We start from the raw sequence: 19,831 nt of genomic DNA, 5'->3' as shown, positions 1-19,831 counted from the left end.
TACTACTAATAATAATATAGTGATGTAATACTACTAATAATAATACAGTGATGTAATACTACTAATAATAATATAGTGATGTAATACTACTACTAATAAAGCAGTGATGTAATACTACTACTAATAATACAGTGATGTAATACTACTACTAATAATACAGTGATGTAATACTACTAATAATAATACAGTGATGTAATACTACTAAAATGATGTAGTACTACTACCAATAAAGCCGTGATGAGATACTACTACTTCTAAAGTAATGTAATACTACTACTAATAATACAGTGAAGTAATACTACTAATAAAGCAGTGATGTAATACTACTACTAATAATACAGTGATGTAATACTACTACTAATAATGCTGTGATGTAATACTACTACTACTACTAATAATAATACAGTGATGTAATACTACTACTAATAATACAGTGAAGTAATACTACTAATAAAGCAGTGATGTAATACTACTACTAATAATAGTGATGTAATACTACTACTAATAATGCTGTGATATAATACTACTACTACTAATAATAGTGATGTAATACTACTACTACTAATAATACAGTGAAGTAATACTACTAATAAAGCAGTGATGTAATACTACTACTAATAATAGTGATGTAATACTACTACTAATAATGCTGTGATGTAATACTACTACTAATAATAATACAGTGATGTAACACTACTACTAATAAAAGTGATGTAATACTACTACTAATAATGCTGTGATGTAATACTACTACTAATAATGCTGTGATGTAATACTACTACTAATAATAATACAGTGATGTAATACTACTACTACTAATAATACAGTGAAGTAATACTACTAATAAAGCAGTGATGTAATACTACTACTAATAATAGTGATGTAATACTACTACTAATAATACAGTGATGTAATACTACTACTAATAATACAGTGATGTAATACTACTACTAATAATAGTGATGTAATACTACTACTAATAATGCTGTGATATAATACTACTACTAATAATGCTGTGATGTAATACTACTACTAATAATGCTGTGATGTAATACTACTACTACTAATAATACAGTGATGTAATACTACTACTAATAATAGTGATGTAATACTACTACTAATAATGCTGTGATGTAATACTACTACTACTACTACTACTACTAATAATAATACAGTGATGTAATACTACTACTAATAATGCTGTGATGTAATACTACTACTAATAATAATAATACAGTGATGTAATACTACTACTACTAATAATACAGTGATGTAATACTACTACTAATACAGTGATGTAATACTACTGCTAATAATGCTGTGATGTAATACTACTACTACTAATAATAATACAGTGATGTAATACTACTACTACTAATAATAATACAGTGATGTAATACTACTACTAATACAGTGATGTAATACTACTGCTAATAATGCTGTGATGTAATACTACTACTAATACAGTGAAGTAATACTACTACTAATAATACAGTGAAGTAATACTACTAATAATAATACAGTGAAGTAATACTACCAATAAAGCCGTGATGAGATACTACTACTTCTAAAGTAATGTAATACTACTACTACTAATAATAATACAGTGATGTAATACTACTAATAATAATACAGTGAAGTAATACTACTACTAATAATACAGTGATGTAATACTACTAATAATAATACAGTGATGTAATACTACTAATAATAATACAGTGATGTAATACTACTACTACTACTACTAATACAGTGATGTAATACTACTACTACTACTACTACTACTACTACTAATACAGTGATGTAATACTACTACTAATAATTCAGTGAGGTAATACTACTACTAATAATACAGTGATGTAATACTACTACTAATAATACAGTGATGTAATACTACTACTACTATTAATACAGTGATGTAATACTACTACTAATAATTCAGTGAGGTAATACTACTACTAATAATGCTGTGATGTAATACTACTAAAAAATACCAATAAAGCCGTGATGAGATACTACTACTTATAAAGTAATGTAATACTACTACTAATAAAGCAGTGATGTAATACTACTACTAATAATACAGTGATGTAATACTACTACTAATAATACAGTGATGTAATACTACTAATAATAATACAGTGATGTAATACTACTACTACTACTACTAATACAGTGATGTAATACTACTACTACTACTACTACTACTAATACAGTGATGTAATACTACTACTAATAATTCAGTGAGGTAATACTACTACTAATAATACAGTGATGTAATACTACTACTAATAATACAGTGATGTAATACTACTACTACTAATAATACAGTGATGTAATAGTACTACTAATAATTCAGTGAGGTAATACTACTACTAATAATGCTGTGATGTAATACTATTACTAATAATACAGTGAGGTAATACTACTAAAAAATACCAATAAAGCAGTGATGAGATACTACTACTACTAAAGTGATGTAATACTACTACTAATAATACAGTGATGTAATACTACTACTAATAATGCAGTGAAGTAATACTACTACTAATAATATGGTGATGTAACGACACTACAAATCCAGTGATGTAATATAACTACAAATAGCGCTATGATGAAATAACTGCAAATATGATGTAATACTACATATAATATTCTTATACTCTAAGAACACGACTTCTACTAATAATATACAGAATAATAAAATGAAAATAATTCATCCTTCTAATATTATAAGCAAAAATCGAGCGCCCGCTGATTGAAGGCAATTAGGGCATTTTATTCCGGCTTCTATATTCTAGTGACATTTAGATGAAATAGAGGGGCGGCAGTGAGGGTAGGATACCAGCGCCGGGCAGCTTGTACTGTACTGCTGGGGCATCCACTGAGTTGTGCCTGTTCACACTGCATCTAATTAATCCTTCTAGTAGTAATCATAGGATGCAATGACATAATTATTATAATCTCTTATTATCATCTATAGATGACGATTACACAACATCATCATTTTCCCTCCTTAAAATGAACCTGTCACCAGGAATGTCATTTATTAGCCGGTGACAGGTTCCCATAGCCCAGGTAATGCTGATTTTAAAAATGCATTTGTAAGCATTCTGAATTATTTCAGTACTTTATAATAGTTTAATTCACATCACCTGGCTCCCTGCCAGCAGCATGTAGTGAGTGCCGGAGGAGGAGGCAGCTGCAGCCTGTGTCAGTCTCCTCACCTCCACACTCATCCAGCTCCCTCCCCACGTCTTGTCATGTGCATTCAGCAGGCAGGGGAGGGAGGTGGTTGGTGTGGAGTAGAGTAAGACTGCAGGAGGAGACACAGGTTGCAGCTGCCCCTCCCCAGGGACTCACCACACGCTGCTGGCAGGGAGCCAGGTAATGTGAATTAAACTTATATAAAGTACTGAAATGATTCAGAATGCTGGCATTTTTTGAACCAGCATAACATAGACTATTGGAACCTGTCACCATCAAAACATCACTTTCCTGTGTGACAGGTTCGCTTTAATGGAAGAGAAAGTAATATCACAGCTGTGATCCCAAGTCGTGGAACGGAGGAGTCCTTCCCTATACCCTACAGTGCGATCTGTGTCTCTATTATCACCCGCCATCAGGTTACTGCAGATTTCTATCTTCACCGCTCTGACAGTAAAGAGTCATTTCCGTATATAAAATCCCCCCTCACACATGAGCACCCAGGGTCTTACCCAGCGAGCCCGATCAGATGTCTGGGTCTATTTCTAAGGTCAGCTCCCTCTTCCATGACGCCGGCTGTCACCGCTGTGGCACCGCTTGGCGAGGGTGATGCTGCTTTCTTGAAGAGAGTCTTTTTCTGTCCCATAGCATAGCCTTGAGCATTATCACCTGGCTACTCCGTTCCGGCTCCAGGTATCTTGCTTCTTTCCAGCCACTGGACTACCATGGAGCATGGCATCCGCACCGAGCAACACCGGAGAGGAAGTGGTGACGGGCACCGGCCATGCTGCCACAAGGTTACTGAGAAGCTGACGCCGCAGTCACAGACCGCACAACGAGACAGCTCTGCGTCACAGGGAAGGGATTTCGGGAGGGGAGAGCCCTCTTACGTCTCAGTGACACAAGGTAATAGGATTTGTAGGTTGTCCTGTATAAATCTTATAGGATTCCCCTAATCCCCCTCCTCCAGTCTCCACCCATACAGATTGGCATGGAAGGGACCGGCTACGTAGAGCTGACAGCTCATCCCTCTACAACCGAGGACTAATAAAGTGCGCACATGGGTTTATGACGCCGCAAAGACCCATTCATCCTCTATCCGTGTATGAAGAAGCTTCTTACCCACAGTTTGTCCATCCTCACACGAGGCTGAGACGCCATTCAACAGATACACCCCACCCCCAAAAAAAAGTGCCAGCCATGGTGTGAGGTCTTATTTGAAGGAATAGTAACCTGATAAAGTTCCCACAGCAGTTTCTGACGTCCTCCCTACCACAAGTCAGATAGATAATGAGGAGAAAACCTATGCAAAAGATGACAAAGTCGCAGTGTGACGCACCAATGTTTCATCCCTTTCACGTTAACCCATGGGGAAAATAGAAGACAAAAGAGTGACGTCATCATTTTTTCCTATGACAGAGGCTCAGCAAATTTACGTTTGTATCTTTATGCAAATTAGCTTAACGGTGCACCAGGGGCGGGGCCGTGCTTGCAGATGAAATCTAGGTTATTTTTTGTTGTGGTATGTTAGTGAATGTGTTGTTGGCTGCATAAAATGTAGTCATGGGCCCCGCCCCTATTGCACAACCAAATTTGCATAAAATACATAAACCTGACCTTCTAAAGGCCGTGGTCACTCTCTAGAGTATAATACACAAAATCGACAAAAACGAGTAAGAGAATCTCCAGTGTATAAATACAAGAAAGCGACTTGTTTTAGCACAACGTGACCCAACCACTGCCATGCACTGACGTGGTCAATCAATGCCACCCCCCGGGGCTCCCAGACACGGTGCAGTCATACACAGAGTAGGAGCACAGGGATGTGAAAGTGCTATTTATAGTAGGGGCAGGAGATTTTGTTTAGGAAGTTTTCATGAACTTTGCATGTTTACACTGTAAAGAGGAATCAGGGAGGGGAGGGCACTACTCACATAATGGCAGATAAGTCTTATATAAACTTATATGGGGGGGGGGGGGGCTAGTTCCACCGTCCCATTCTGTGAGGTGGGCGGGGATAGAATGCTCCTCAACCAATCACACAATGAGAAAGATAACAGTCGCAGAGAGTGGAAGCAGTGACCCAATAGCAGGAAGGGTGAAAATAGAACAGTCTATTGTGTGATGTCATCAATGTAGCATATGTACACAAGTGTGAGTGTGTGATGTCATCACTGTAGTATATGTACACATGTGAGTGTGTGATGTCACCACTGTAGTATATGTACACACGTGTGTGATGTCATCACTGTATTATACATACACATGTGAGTGTGTGATGTCATCACTGTAGTATATGTACAGGTGAGAGTGTATGATGTCATCACTGTATTATACATACACATGTGAGTGTGTGATGGATATCAGAGCATATCAATAACTCCAGGGATTGGCTCACACGCAGAATGAATGTGACATCAAAACCTCTGGTCCCACAGAACCAAAAGAACTGAGATCCGAGAGGGATCCTCCTGACAAGTGAATGAGTTTTTCCAGCAGTAACTAGAAGCGGTGGGCGACCCCGGATACCAGAGTATTCCACGATATTGAGAGTGGAGTCCACTCATCTGTCATTGGGTTTTTCAGGAGGAGCGGCTGCTGATCTCCTGGATGATGTCTGTCTATGATAGTGACGTCCACATCTATCTCAACCCTGAAGAAGATTTCTGAGGGTGTGACTGACACTGTGACATGACGGAGCCGGAGAGCTGCGTACACATGTAGTCAGCGCACTGCCGGGGTGACGTCTGTTTGTCCCCGTGAGGTGGCCCGTCACACCCACCGATGCGGACATTATTGACGTAAGGTGTGGACGGACCTTTCATGGTATAGGTATGATCAGCGGTGTCAGTGGGTCCCCTCACCCCCGGTGGCTACATCCCAAAACGCCTGTCCTTACCCCATATTTACGGGTCACGCTGAAGGTCACCCCATAAATTCTCATTTCCTCCCTAAGGGAACCCAAAATATCCACAAGACCTGAGAGTAGCCATGAGAAATCTGTGATCTGCAATGTTTCCCGGAGACCGGGAAGTGAAGGCCACCGGCGGCGCCGAGCCACAACAAGAGGACCTCGCACATTCCTGCCGCGTCTGGTGAGCGAGGGGAAAGTTCCGGAGATACATTTATAGATCTGCCGATGGAGCGCGGTTCAAGAATCGATTCAGCCGCGTTCACACACACACACAGCGATTAGGTAGCCCTCAACAAGCATTTACATTGCGTTAACGTAATGTAAACACAATGTAAACGTAATATAAATACACCATGATGTTAACATAACGCAACGTAAATCTGATGCGAAAATAATCCAAACATAATGTACAGCTAATGTAATGTAAACATAATATGATGTAAACATTGTGGAACATGTATATGCACTGTTAACATAATACAAACACAGTGTAAACATAATGCAAACATAATGAAAATACAACACAATGTAAACATAGCATGATGTGATATGTGACGTTAACATAACACAGACCCAATGTTACAATAATTCAACCACAATGTAAAGCTAATGTAAATACACCACCGTGTAAACACAATGGTAACCTGATGTTAGCATAATGCATACCCAATGTAAATACAATAAGAACATACAATTTTAACACAATGTAAACACATTGTAAACATAAAAAAACAATATAAATGCTCTATAATGTAAATATACTGTAGACACAGTCGGAAAAAATTTATCAGAAGTTTCTGAGGTAAAACCGTTCTAGTTGCCCATGGAAACCAATCAGAGCTCAGCTTTCATTTTCCAACAACTGTTTATAAAATGCAAGCTGAGCTCTGATTGGTTTCCAGGGGCAACTGGAACGGTTTTACCTCAGACACTTTTATCAAAACTTTCTGGTTGCCATCAGAGATCAACTGTAATGTTATAAACAGCTGTGGTAAAATGAAAGCTGAGCTCCGATTGGCCGCCAAGAGCAGCTAGAACAGTTTTGCTCTCAGACACATTTGATAAATCTCCCCCAGCGTTAATATGATGTAAATAAAATGTCAATGTGATGTTAACTTTATGTAGACACAATGTAAACGGTGTTAACACAACATCAATGCTTCGTTAAAACATCGCTGTGTGTGGTGTGAATGTGGCCTTAGCTTACAGCGGATAGATTTTGGAGCCACGCAAACTCCATAGAAATGAATTTCTCCTGCTGGCTCCTCCCCTTTGACTATGTTCTACTTTTTAACCTGTGAAATATGGATTTATAATGCAGGATTGTAGAGCACTGGAGCGGTGTCCTCACACTGCTGTGCTCTCTGCACTGAGCTTCTCAGTTTCTTTACCTTTCAGAACTAAAGCTGATGAACTACTGCATTCAGTGAGAGCAGAGAGCCAAGAGCACAGCAGTGTGAGGACATGCCCTGCAATCTTGTAAGAGACCACGGAATAAATCTTGGGTGACTACGTGCCAAGTGGGTGTCTCCACCTTGTTGGACTGATCCGATCAGCACCAGACATGGCAGTCTCACTGGTTTCCAGTATATGTCCCGGCATCACTAGCTCATCCCTTCTTGTGTAGGGTGATGGGTGCCCGGTCGTCACTCTCTGCTCCCTCCCAGTTTTAATCAATTTATATGATCAAACGTCCTCTAGCAGCATCGACCCATCTCCATCATAAGCTTTAATTAGGGCACATGATACCCACCGCCATAGTGTGCACAGGGTAGTAATAATCAGGTATGGGCTCAGGTGAACCTGTCCACCTCCCTCTTCTCCTGTAGAGGGCGCTTCAGTGGTGGATAAACGTATTTTAGTTTTTATTCCTGTTGATAGAACTTACTTCTTCTTGTCTCCGGCTGCTGTGTATATGGGGGTGACGGCTCCCACGTGGGCTGCAGGATACACGCCGTGTCCTTGTGCCCGAGCCAGACAAGATAAAGCTATCTGCAGCGCCCAAGGCCAAAGGGGGAAATAAGATGTGTACAGGACACCTCACACTACTATGTCCTAATACACAGACTCATGACAATATATCCTAATACACACAGACCTCCCCTCCTGCTCCTAATACACAGACATCAGGACACACAGACCTCTCCTCCTCCTGCTCCTAATACACAGACATCAGGACACACAGACCTCTCCTCCTCCTCCTAATACACAGACATCAGGACACACAGACCTCTCCTCCTCCTCCTAATACACAGACATCAGGACACACAGACCTCTCCTCCTCCTCCTAATACACAGACATCAGGACACACAGACCTCTCCTCCTCCTAATACACAGACATCAGGACACACAGACCTCTCCTCCTCCTCCTAATACACAGACATCAGGACACACAGACCTCTCCTCCTCCTCCTAATACACAGACATCAGGACACACAGACCTCTCCTCCTCCTCCTAATACACAGACATCAGGACACACAGACCTCTCCTCCTCCTCCTAATACACAGACATCAGGACACACAGACCTCTCCTCCTCCTAATACACAGACATCAGGACACACAGACCTCTCCTCCTCCTAATACACAGACATCAGGACACACAGACCTCTCCTCCTCCTCCTAATACACAGACATCAGGACACACAGACCTCTCCTCCTCCTAATACACAGACATCAGGACACACAGACCTCTCCTCCTCCTGCTCCTAATACACAGACATCAGGACACACAGACCTCTCCTCCTCCTCCTAATACACAGACATCAGGACACACAGACCTCTCCTCCTCCTAATACACAGACATCAGGACACACAGACCTCTCCTCCTCCTCCTAATACACAGACATCAGGACACACAGACCTCTCCTCCTCCTAATACACAGACATCAGGACACACAGACCTCTCCTCCTCCTAATACACAGACATCAGGACACACAGACCTCTCCTCCTCCTCCTAATACACAGACATCAGGACACACAGACCTCTCCTCCTCCTCCTAATACACAGACATCAGGACACACAGACCTCTCCTCCTCCTCCTAATACACAGACATCAGGACACACAGACCTCTCCTCCTCCTAATACACAGACATCAGGACATACAGACCTCTCCTCCTCCTCCTAATACACAGACATCAGGACACACAGACCTCTCCTCCTCCTCCTAATACACAGACATCAGGACACACAGACCTCTCCTCCTCCTCCTAATACACAGACATCAGGACACACAGACCTCTCCTCCTCCTGCTCCTAATACACAGACATCAGGACACACAGACCTCTCCTCCTCCTCCTAATACACAGACATCAGGACACACAGACCTCTCCTCCTCCTAATACACAGACATCAGGACACACAGACCTCTCCTCCTCCTCCTAATACACAGACATCAGGACACACAGACCTCTCCTCCTCCTCCTAATACACAGACATCAGGACACACAGACCTCTCCTCCTAATACACAGACATCAGGACACACAGACCTCTCCTCCTCCTCCTAATACACAGACATCAGGACACACAGACCTCTCCTCCTCCTAATACACAGACATCAGGACACACAGACCTCTCCTCCTCCTCCTAATACACAGACATCAGGACACACAGACCTCTCCTCCTCCTCCTAATACACAGACATCAGGACACACAGACCTCTCCTCCTCCTAATACACAGACATCAGGACACACAGACCTCTCCTCCTCCTCCTAATACACAGACATCAGGACACACAGACCTCTCCTCCTCCTCCTAATACACAGACATCAGGACACACAGACCTCTCCTCCTCCTCCTAATACACAGACATCAGGACACACAGACCTCTCCTCCTCCTCCTAATACACAGACATCAGGACACACAGACCTCTCCTCCTCCTAATACACAGACATCAGGACACACAGACCTCTCCTCCTCCTAATACACAGACATCAGGACACACAGACCTCTCCTCCTCCTCCTAATACACAGACATCAGGACACACAGACCTCTCCTCCTCCTAATACACAGACATCAGGACACACAGACCTCTCCTCCTCCTGCTCCTAATACACAGACATCAGGACACACAGACCTCTCCTCCTCCTCCTAATACACAGACATCAGGACACACAGACCTCTCCTCCTCCTAATACACAGACATCAGGACACACAGACCTCTCCTCCTCCTCCTAATACACAGACATCAGGACACACAGACCTCTCCTCCTCCTCCTAATGCACAGACATCAGGACACACAGACCTCTCCTCCTCCTCCTAATACACAGACATCAGGACACACAGACCTCTCCTCCTCCTAATACACAGACATCAGGACACACAGACCTCTCCTCCTCCTCCTAATACACAGACATCAGGACACACAGACCTCTCCTCCTCCTCCTAATACACAGACATCAGGACACACAGACCTCTCCTCCTAATACACAGACATCAGGACACACAGACCTCTCCTCCTCCTAATACACAGACATCAGGACACACAGACCTCTCCTCCTCCTCCTAATACACAGACATCAGGACACACAGACCTCTCCTCCTCCTGCTCTTAATACACAGACATCAGGACACACAGACCTCTCCTCCTCCTCCTAATACACAGACATCAGGACACACAGACCTCTCCTCCTCCTAATACACAGACATCAGGACATACAGACCTCTCCTCCTCCTCCTAATACACAGACATCAGGACACACAGACCTCTCCTCCTCCTCCTAATACACAGACATCAGGACACACAGACCTCTCCTCCTCCTCCTAATACACAGACATCAGGACACACAGACCTCTCCTCCTCCTGCTCCTAATACACAGACATCAGGACACACAGACCTCTCCTCCTCCTCCTAATACACAGACATCAGGACACACAGACCTCTCCTCCTCCTAATACACAGACATCAGGACACACAGACCTCTCCTCCTCCTCCTAATACACAGACATCAGGACACACAGACCTCTCCTCCTCCTCCTAATACACAGACATCAGGACACACAGACCTCTCCTCCTAATACACAGACATCAGGACACACAGACCTCTCCTCCTCCTCCTAATACACAGACATCAGGACACACAGACCTCTCCTCCTCCTAATACACAGACATCAGGACACACAGACCTCTCCTCCTCCTCCTAATACACAGACATCAGGACACACAGACCTCTCCTCCTCCTCCTAATACACAGACATCAGGACACACAGACCTCTCCTCCTCCTAATACACAGACATCAGGACACACAGACCTCTCCTCCTCCTCCTAATACACAGACATCAGGACACACAGACCTCTCCTCCTCCTCCTAATACACAGACATCAGGACACACAGACCTCTCCTCCTCCTCCTAATACACAGACATCAGGACACACAGACCTCTCCTCCTCCTCCTAATACACAGACATCAGGACACACAGACCTCTCCTCCTCCTAATACACAGACATCAGGACACACAGACCTCTCCTCCTCCTAATACACAGACATCAGGACACACAGACCTCTCCTCCTCCTCCTAATACACAGACATCAGGACACACAGACCTCTCCTCCTCCTAATACACAGACATCAGGACACACAGACCTCTCCTCCTCCTGCTCCTAATACACAGACATCAGGACACACAGACCTCTCCTCCTCCTCCTAATACACAGACATCAGGACACACAGACCTCTCCTCCTCCTAATACACAGACATCAGGACACACAGACCTCTCCTCCTCCTCCTAATACACAGACATCAGGACACACAGACCTCTCCTCCTCCTCCTAATGCACAGACATCAGGACACACAGACCTCTCCTCCTCCTCCTAATACACAGACATCAGGACACACAGACCTCTCCTCCTCCTAATACACAGACATCAGGACACACAGACCTCTCCTCCTCCTCCTAATACACAGACATCAGGACACACAGACCTCTCCTCCTCCTCCTAATACACAGACATCAGGACACACAGACCTCTCCTCCTAATACACAGACATCAGGACACACAGACCTCTCCTCCTCCTAATACACAGACATCAGGACACACAGACCTCTCCTCCTCCTCCTAATACACAGACATCAGGACACACAGACCTCTCCTCCTCCTGCTCTTAATACACAGACATCAGGACACACAGACCTCTCCTCCTCCTCCTAATACACAGACATCAGGACACACAGACCTCTCCTCCTCCTAATACACAGACATCAGGACACACAGACCTCTCCTCCTCCTCCTAATACACAGACATCAGGACACACAGACCTCTCCTCCTCCTCCTAATACACAGACATCAGGACACACAGACCTCTCCTCCTAATACACAGACATCAGGACACACAGACCTCTCCTCCTCCTCCTAATACACAGACATCAGGACACACAGACCTCTCCTCCTCCTAATACACAGACATCAGGACACACAGACCTCTCCTCCTCCTAATACACAGACATCAGGACACACAGACCTCTCCTCCTCCTACTAATACATAGACATCAGGACACACAGACCTCTCCTCCTCCTAATACACAGACATCAGGACACACAGACCTCTCCTCCTCCTAATACACAGACATCAGGACACATAGACCTCTCCTCCTAATACACAGGCATCAGGACACACAGACCTCTCCTCCTAATACACAGACATCAGGACACACAGACCTCTCCTCCTAATACACAGACATCAGGACACACAGACCTCTCCTCCTAATACACAGACATCAGGACACACAGACCTCTCCTCCTCCTCCTAATACACAGACATCAGGACACACAGACCTCTCCTCCTCCTAATACACAGACATCAGGACACACAGACCTCTCCTCCTCCTCCTAATACACAGACATCAGGACACACAGACCTCTCCTCCTCCTCCTAATACACAGACATCAGGACACACAGACCTCTGCTCCTCCTCCTAATACACAGACATCAGGACACACAGACCTCTCCTCCTAATACACAGACATCAGGACACACAGACCTCTCCTCCTCCTAATACACAGACATCAGGACACACAGACCTCTCCTCCTCCTCCTAATACACAGACATCAGGACACACAGACCTCTCCTCCTCCTCCTAATACACAGACATCAAGACACACAGACCTCTCCTCCTCCTAATACACAGACATCAAGACACACAGACCCTCTCCTCCTCCTCCTAATACACAGACATCAGGACACACAGACCTCTCCTCCTCCTCATACACCTGTCCACCCAAGTGTCAGCGTGTCCCTGTCCTGTCCATCCAAGTGTCAGCGTGTCCCTGTCCTGTCCCCCAAATATCAGTGTGTCCCTGTCCTGTCCCCCCCAAGTGTCAGCGTGTCCCTGTCCTGTCCCCCCCCAAGTGTCAGCGTGTCCCTGTCCTGTCCATCCAAGTGTCAGCGTGTCCCTGTCCTGTCCCCCCCCCCAAGTGTCAGCGTGTCCCTGTCCTGTTCCCCCCCAAGTGTCAGCGTGTCCCTGTCCTGTCCCCCAAGTGTCAGCGTGTCCCTGTCCTGTCCATCCAAGTGTCAGCGTGTCACTGTCCTGTCCCCCCCCCCCCAAGTGTCAGCGTGTCCCTGTCCTGTCCCCCAAGTGTCAGCGTGTCCCTGTCCTGTCCACCCAAGTGTCAGCGTGTCCCTGTCCTGTCCATCCAAGTGTCAGCGTGTCCCTGTCCTGTCCATCCAAGTGTCAGCGTGTCCCTGTCCTGTCCATCCAAGTGTCAGCGTGTCCCTGCCCTGTCCCCCAAGTGTCAGCGTGTCCCTGTCCTGTCCCCCAAATATCAGTGTGTCCCTGTCCTGTCCCCCCCAAGTGTCAGCGTGTCCCTGTCCTGTGCCCCAAGTGTCAGCGTGTCCCTTTCCTGTCCCCCCCCAAGTGTCAGCGTGTCCCTGTCCTGTCCCCCCCCCAAGTGTCAGCGTGTCCCTGTCCTGTCCCCCCCCCAAGTGTCAGCGTGTCCCTGTCCTGTCCCCCCCCAAGTGTCAGCGTGTCCCTGTCCTGTCCCCCAAGTGTCAGCGTGTCCCTGTCCTGTCCATCCAAGTGTCAGCGTGTCACTGTCCTGTCCATCCAAGTGTCAGCGTGTCCCTGTCCTGTCCATCCAAGTGTCAGCGTGTCCCTGTCCTGTCCATCCAAGTGTCAGCGTGTCCCTGTCCCCAAATGTCAGCGTGTCCCTGTCCTCTCCCCCAAGTGTCAGCGTGTCCCTGTCCTGTCTCCCCCAAGTGTCAGCGTGTCCCTGTCCTGTCCACCCAAGTGTCAGCGTGTCCCTGTCCTGTCCATCCAAGTGTCAGCGTGTCCCTGTCCTGTCCCCCAAATATCAGTGTGTCCCTGTCCTGTCCCCCCCAAGTGTCAGTGTGTCCCTGTCCTGTCCCCCCCAAGTGTCAGTGTGTCCCTGTCCTGTCCCCCCCAAGTGTCAGCGTGTCCCTGTCCTGTCCCCCCCCAAGTGTCAGCGTGTCCCTGTCCTGTCCCCCCAAGTGTCAGCGTGTCCCTGTCCTGCCCCCCCAAGTGTCAGCGTGTCCCTGCCCTGCCCCCCCCAAGTGTCAGCGTGTCCCTGTCCTGTCCACCCAAGTGTCAGCGTGTCCCTGTCCTGTCCCCCAAGTCTCAGCGTGTCCCTGTCCTGTCCACCCAAGTGTCAGCGTGTCCCTGTCCTGTCCATCCAAGTGTCAGCGTGTCCCTGTCCACCCAAGTGTCAGCGTGTCCCTGTCCTGTCCACCCAAGTGTCAGCGTGTCCCTGTCCCCCAAGTGTCAGCGTGTCCCTGTCCTCTCCCCCAAGTGTCAGCGTGTCCCCCTCCTGCACCCCAAGTGTCAGCGTGTCCCCCTCCTGCACCCCAAGTGTCAGCGTGTCCCCGTCCTGCACCCCAAGTGTCAGCGTGTCCTTGTCCTGTCCCCCCAAGTGTCAGCATGTCCCTTTCCTGTCCCCCCAAGTGTCACCATGTCCCTGTCCCGTACCCCAAGTGTCACCATATCGCTGTCCCGTACCCCAAGTGTCAGCGTGTATCTATCCTGTACCCCTAATGTCAGCGTGTCACTTTCCCCTGTACCCAGAGTGTCAGCGTGTCCCTGTCCTGCCCCCCCCCCCAAGTGTCAGCGTGTCCCCGTCCTGTCCCCCCAAATGTCACCATGTCCCTGTCCTGTCCCCCAAGTGTCAGGGTGTCCCTGTCCTGTCCCCCCAGTGTCAGCGTGTCCCTATCCTGCACCCCTAATGTCAGCGTGTCACTGTCACCTGTACCCAGAGTGTCAGCGTGTCCCTAATCCCCCCCTCCCTGAGTGTCAGCGTATTCCTGCCCTGTCCCCCAAGTGTCAGCATGTCCTTTTCCCCGAGTGTCAGTGTAAAGGACCTCAATTGTCAGATCTCATTGTGACTATAAGTGACTATATGTGTTGGCGTTTCCCCTTTGGATCACCATGGCCCAGTCTGCCGTTTGTTTCCCGGTGATGTCAGAGCGGGGGATACCTGGTGGATCGCCCTCTGTGCCGTCTTGTACAGTGTTTGGCCACCTTCCCGATGTCTCATGACTTAAGTAAACACATCCAGTTTGTGGGCGGAAGAGAGCAATACGTGTCCATCTCTATAGACTTAAAGGAAGCATTGTCATCCGTATTCCCCAAACATACAGTGCACCATTACTATGTTCTGAATCCAGTCTATTGTTCTCTGTTATCAGCCACATGAGTCTCCAGGGGAGCAGTGTATACATCTGCGGGGAAGAAGAGGACATAAATATCCACTGCTGGGTTTACTTCCACCAGACACCTGTATAACAACAGAGCGGGGCGAGAGCGTCGCCACCACCATCACCCTAATCCCTCTGCATATATAGTCACCCTGCTGCATACAATAAAGACATTTTCCTTGGAATCAGTAACCACGACACAGCATTAACCCCGTACACATACTTCATCATGTAACCTCCACACCCTTTAGAGTGCAAGCTCACTGGACCAGTCTTGTCCCGGGCCTGAATATTCTCAATATCTCTAAGATTTACACACATTTAACCATAGCAACCAATCACAGCTCAGCTTTCATTTCCTTATCTGCTCTGGAAAAATGAGTTCTGTGCTGTGATTGGTCAATATGGACGACGGGGCCCACTAGGTAGATGCGCTATGTCTGTCAGCAGCAAATATCCCCCAAATCATTGAGGGTTATTAAAAACGCCATGAATGGGGGTAGATTGATGATGAAACGTAGTGTAAAAGGGACACTTGTCTATATTTACCAATGCAGCCAATCAAAGAGCGGCTTTCATTTCTTATAGTCCCCCTGAAACTTGAAAGCTGTCCTTTGATTGGTTGCTATAAATCTGCCCCTCAGTGTTTACTGTATACATTACCACAGACCACTACGGACCGCCAGGGTTAGACAGAAGTGGTCCTCAACATTTCAGCCTTCTCCGTTTTCCGCAAATTGAGCGACGCCGTTTTTGTTGGTCCTGACCACTGTTTCTACATCCCCATAGACCCGCCTTGTCCCAATTATAGAAGAAATATATAGTGCCGAAAAATAATATACAATAATAATGATGTCTTATTAAGGACAGGCCACAGCAAATAAGAAAAAAGGGGAAAAAATACACATAAAATAATTCCCACACAGAACTCACCATTTCTTCCCATGAACCTTGACCCAATCGTCCTCCAACAGACAAAATATATCATAAAATAAGCCCCAAAAAATAAAATAAAAAGCCTTTTGTAGCGTAGCATGTGAATAATTACTAGAGAAAACACCTTTAGTGTGGAGAAAAACTAGATTTCTATAACTCTTTTCTAAGTTTTTGCTTAAAAATCCTGCCCAAAAAAATTTTTTTACAAAAATGATCATGTGTCATAAATTGGCGTAAAAAAAACCCTGGACCTGAAAAAGGTAAAGATCCATTTGTTGTTGAATGGAAAGAGAAGAGGATATAGATGGGGGGTTATCAGCAGCTTCTGGAGTGAGATCCTTGTAGTCGTAGTCAGACTATCAATGAGTTTAAATATGGGCAGTAGGTCGGGATCTGGGGGTCAGGTATTTTTGTAGGGGGGTCTAATGACTAAAAAACTGAAGCCTCGTCTCAGCCCGGAGCGGAGTTACTGGAACGTCCTGATTATAGCGGTCGGTTCCTGTAGATGGGTTGTAGCCAGGATCAGAACATATCATTATACTGGAGACACCAGATCCACCCAGTCTATTTCTATGCCACCTGCTGAGACAACAACACAGACCCCAAAGCAATGCTACCCCCGTTACAGGCGGTACCCAATCATTAGGGTTTCTTCAGGTGCCCCCTCTCTCTGGACTAGGTGACTACGCTCCGGACTATGTTGGTGCCACCGTCAGTACTGACCTGACAGATTTCATCAGTCGATGCTTCTTGATGTCCTCCTCGCTGAAGGAAAAATGCATTTTGGGTTTCCTTGGAACCCGCAGGGCACCCCGGCTTGTGGAGGGCATAGGGTGAATGAAGGTCCTACCTCCGGGGACAGAAGTTTAGAGAGAGAATAAGGTCCTTTCCTCTGCAGTAAGTGAGAGAGTACTGGCCCCGTCCTAGCAGTGCGAGGCGTGCACCCAGCACACACACGCTGACTGCACACACCCCCTCTGGGCAGCAGGGGCTACAAGTCCTGGAAATGGATTACACCGGAGGGCGGCGGTCCCATTACATAACAGGGTTACTCCGCAACACTTAACCCCTTGCCTACAGGCCGGGAGGGAACGCCTGGGGGTCATACAGAAAAAAAAAGGAGAATACTAGCTATGTCTGTACCCTGAAGGCATGAGAAAAATCCTGCAGAAAAATTGCTTTAAAAATGTCTCGAAAATGTCCTGAATTTTTTTTTTTAATTAAAAAAATTCTTCAAAAATTAAAGCATCGAAAAAGAAATGATAAACACTTGCAACAAAAAATTCTTTACATAAAGTTTAAAAATTTCTAAAAAAATTCTTCAAAAATTCAAGCATCAAAAAAAGAAATGATAAAAACTTGCAACAAAAAAATTCTTTAAATAAAATGTAAGATTTCTAAAAAAATTCTTTAAAAATAATAATTCAAGAGTAAATAAAATAAATCAAAAACTAAAACATTTTTACAATCCCCCTCAGGCTTTTATAAAGTTCTGTTGGTTTTGAATGGGAATTACCGTATATACTCGAGTATAAGCCGACCCAAGTATAAGCCGAGGCCCCTAATTTTACCACAAAAACCTGGTAAAATTAATATTCTTTTTACTTGAGTATAAGCCGAGTTTGGGTATTCAGCACATTTTGTTGTGCTGAAAAACTAGGCTTATACTCGAGTATATATGGTAATTAGTATAGAACGATTCGTATTGGATCGTGGACAGTACAGCCCCCCCCCCACTTCCCCCAAAATCATCTCTAGGATGTAGAGGCGGCCATATTGAGGGGGGCACATATCAGGCTCGTCAGACCGGTCCCACCACTTATAGCAGACCACGTTGGCGATCACCATATCTCATCAACATAAATCGTTGACCAAAAAATTTACCTCATGGATATTGAGTTCATATTTCAACGACATATTCCCGGTATTATCATGCAGTGTGGGGATTGCGGTATTATGTCATAACTATATGGCGGTTTTATGTGGGAACTTAATAGGAAGATTATTTGGACCCTATAAGGCCGGAGACAAATGGGTGGAGTCACATCATGTGACCGAAATCGGGAAAATACCGTCTCGCAGTAGTGCAGCCTCAGGCTTCGGGCCTATAATATCTCCATATGGGAAGAAGAGATCATCCAGCAGTTTTCGGATTTGTTATGCGCATTAATGGGGCTACTTTTCTAATATTCTACGACGTGTTTCTGCTTGGACGTCAGACCATCAGATAAAGCGGTTTTCGCACGGTTCACTGCGGTCCCATCAGATATGAGAAATATTAACCACTGACATTTGCAGGAACCGGTGTAGAACCGGTAGATCCGGACCTGGAACAATGGAGGAGGAATCGGATTATAATGTGCGGAGCTTTAGAAGACCGGATCTTCCTAGAGGTACCAAGGTGACCTGCAGGGGTCACGACTACTACAGACAAACCACATGTAATGTCATTGGGTTATCTGAAGACCCCCCCTCACCTGTATACAAACCCTGTTACCATAGAGCTCGCAATCTATAACACAGAGACAGCGCCACAACTGTCCAGGGGTCGTGTCCGGTATTGCAGCTCAAAGTAGGTTGCAATACAACGTCCAACCAGTGTATAGGTACGGCAGTTAACCCTTACAGCAATTAACCCTTAAGAACGGGGACACCGCAGAACCTCGAGGAGTCATCTGCATGGACAATTTTACTGAGAGGATGAAGGATTACACGCTGTCTATCCAAATCAATGGAGTGGGTCCTCGTTGCGGCCATTCTCTCCCTAAGAAAGGTATTTTGGACAAGCCTTTTAAGGTCCTACATGAATGAACAGACTTCTATGGTAAAAGGGTAAATATTTGACCTGAGATAAGGGGTCAAATGACGCACATTTGGGACAATGAGGTAACAGTGAGCAGGAGAGGCCCCCCGAGCCTGGGGAAACACTGCTGATAACCAAGGGGATAGATATTCTGACTTATGTGTGTAAAGATTTCTGAACACCCTCAGACGACTTTGTCAAGGAGAATATATATTGCTCAGAGTCAGTCACTTGTTTGAGTCTTATATACACAAGATCCTCAGCAAAAAACAAATACAGTTGTAGCAGATGCCAATTAATTTGTGCAAGA

The 19,831-nt window shown here is 45.4% G+C and overlaps 1 protein-coding gene across 8 annotated transcripts in view; it reads right to left on the bottom strand.

The window, feature by feature from the left end:
* Positions 1-19,831, bottom strand: part of PDE4A (phosphodiesterase 4A) — an 873,456-nt gene that overhangs the window by 55,668 nt on the left and 797,957 nt on the right. The window contains exon 1 of one of the 8 annotated variants that reach the window (XM_072149490.1): positions 17,442-17,631. The exons of 6 other annotated variants lie outside the window; for them this stretch is intronic. In XM_072149490.1, the coding sequence (XP_072005591.1) occupies positions 17,442-17,548 (107 nt within the window). In that variant the 5' untranslated portion in view covers positions 17,549-17,631. Of the gene's footprint in view, positions 1-16,005; positions 16,110-17,441; positions 17,632-19,831 lie in introns of those variants that run through there. One more of the 8 variants, XM_072149491.1, reaches the window with a different exon arrangement.

The sequence above is a fragment of the Engystomops pustulosus genome, chromosome 4, assembly GCF_040894005.1.
Source record: "Engystomops pustulosus chromosome 4, aEngPut4.maternal, whole genome shotgun sequence".
Lineage (NCBI taxonomy): Eukaryota > Metazoa > Chordata > Amphibia > Anura > Leptodactylidae > Engystomops > Engystomops pustulosus.
The sequence above is the reverse complement of the archived record's forward strand: the minus strand, read 5'-3'. Positions and strand labels throughout refer to the sequence as shown.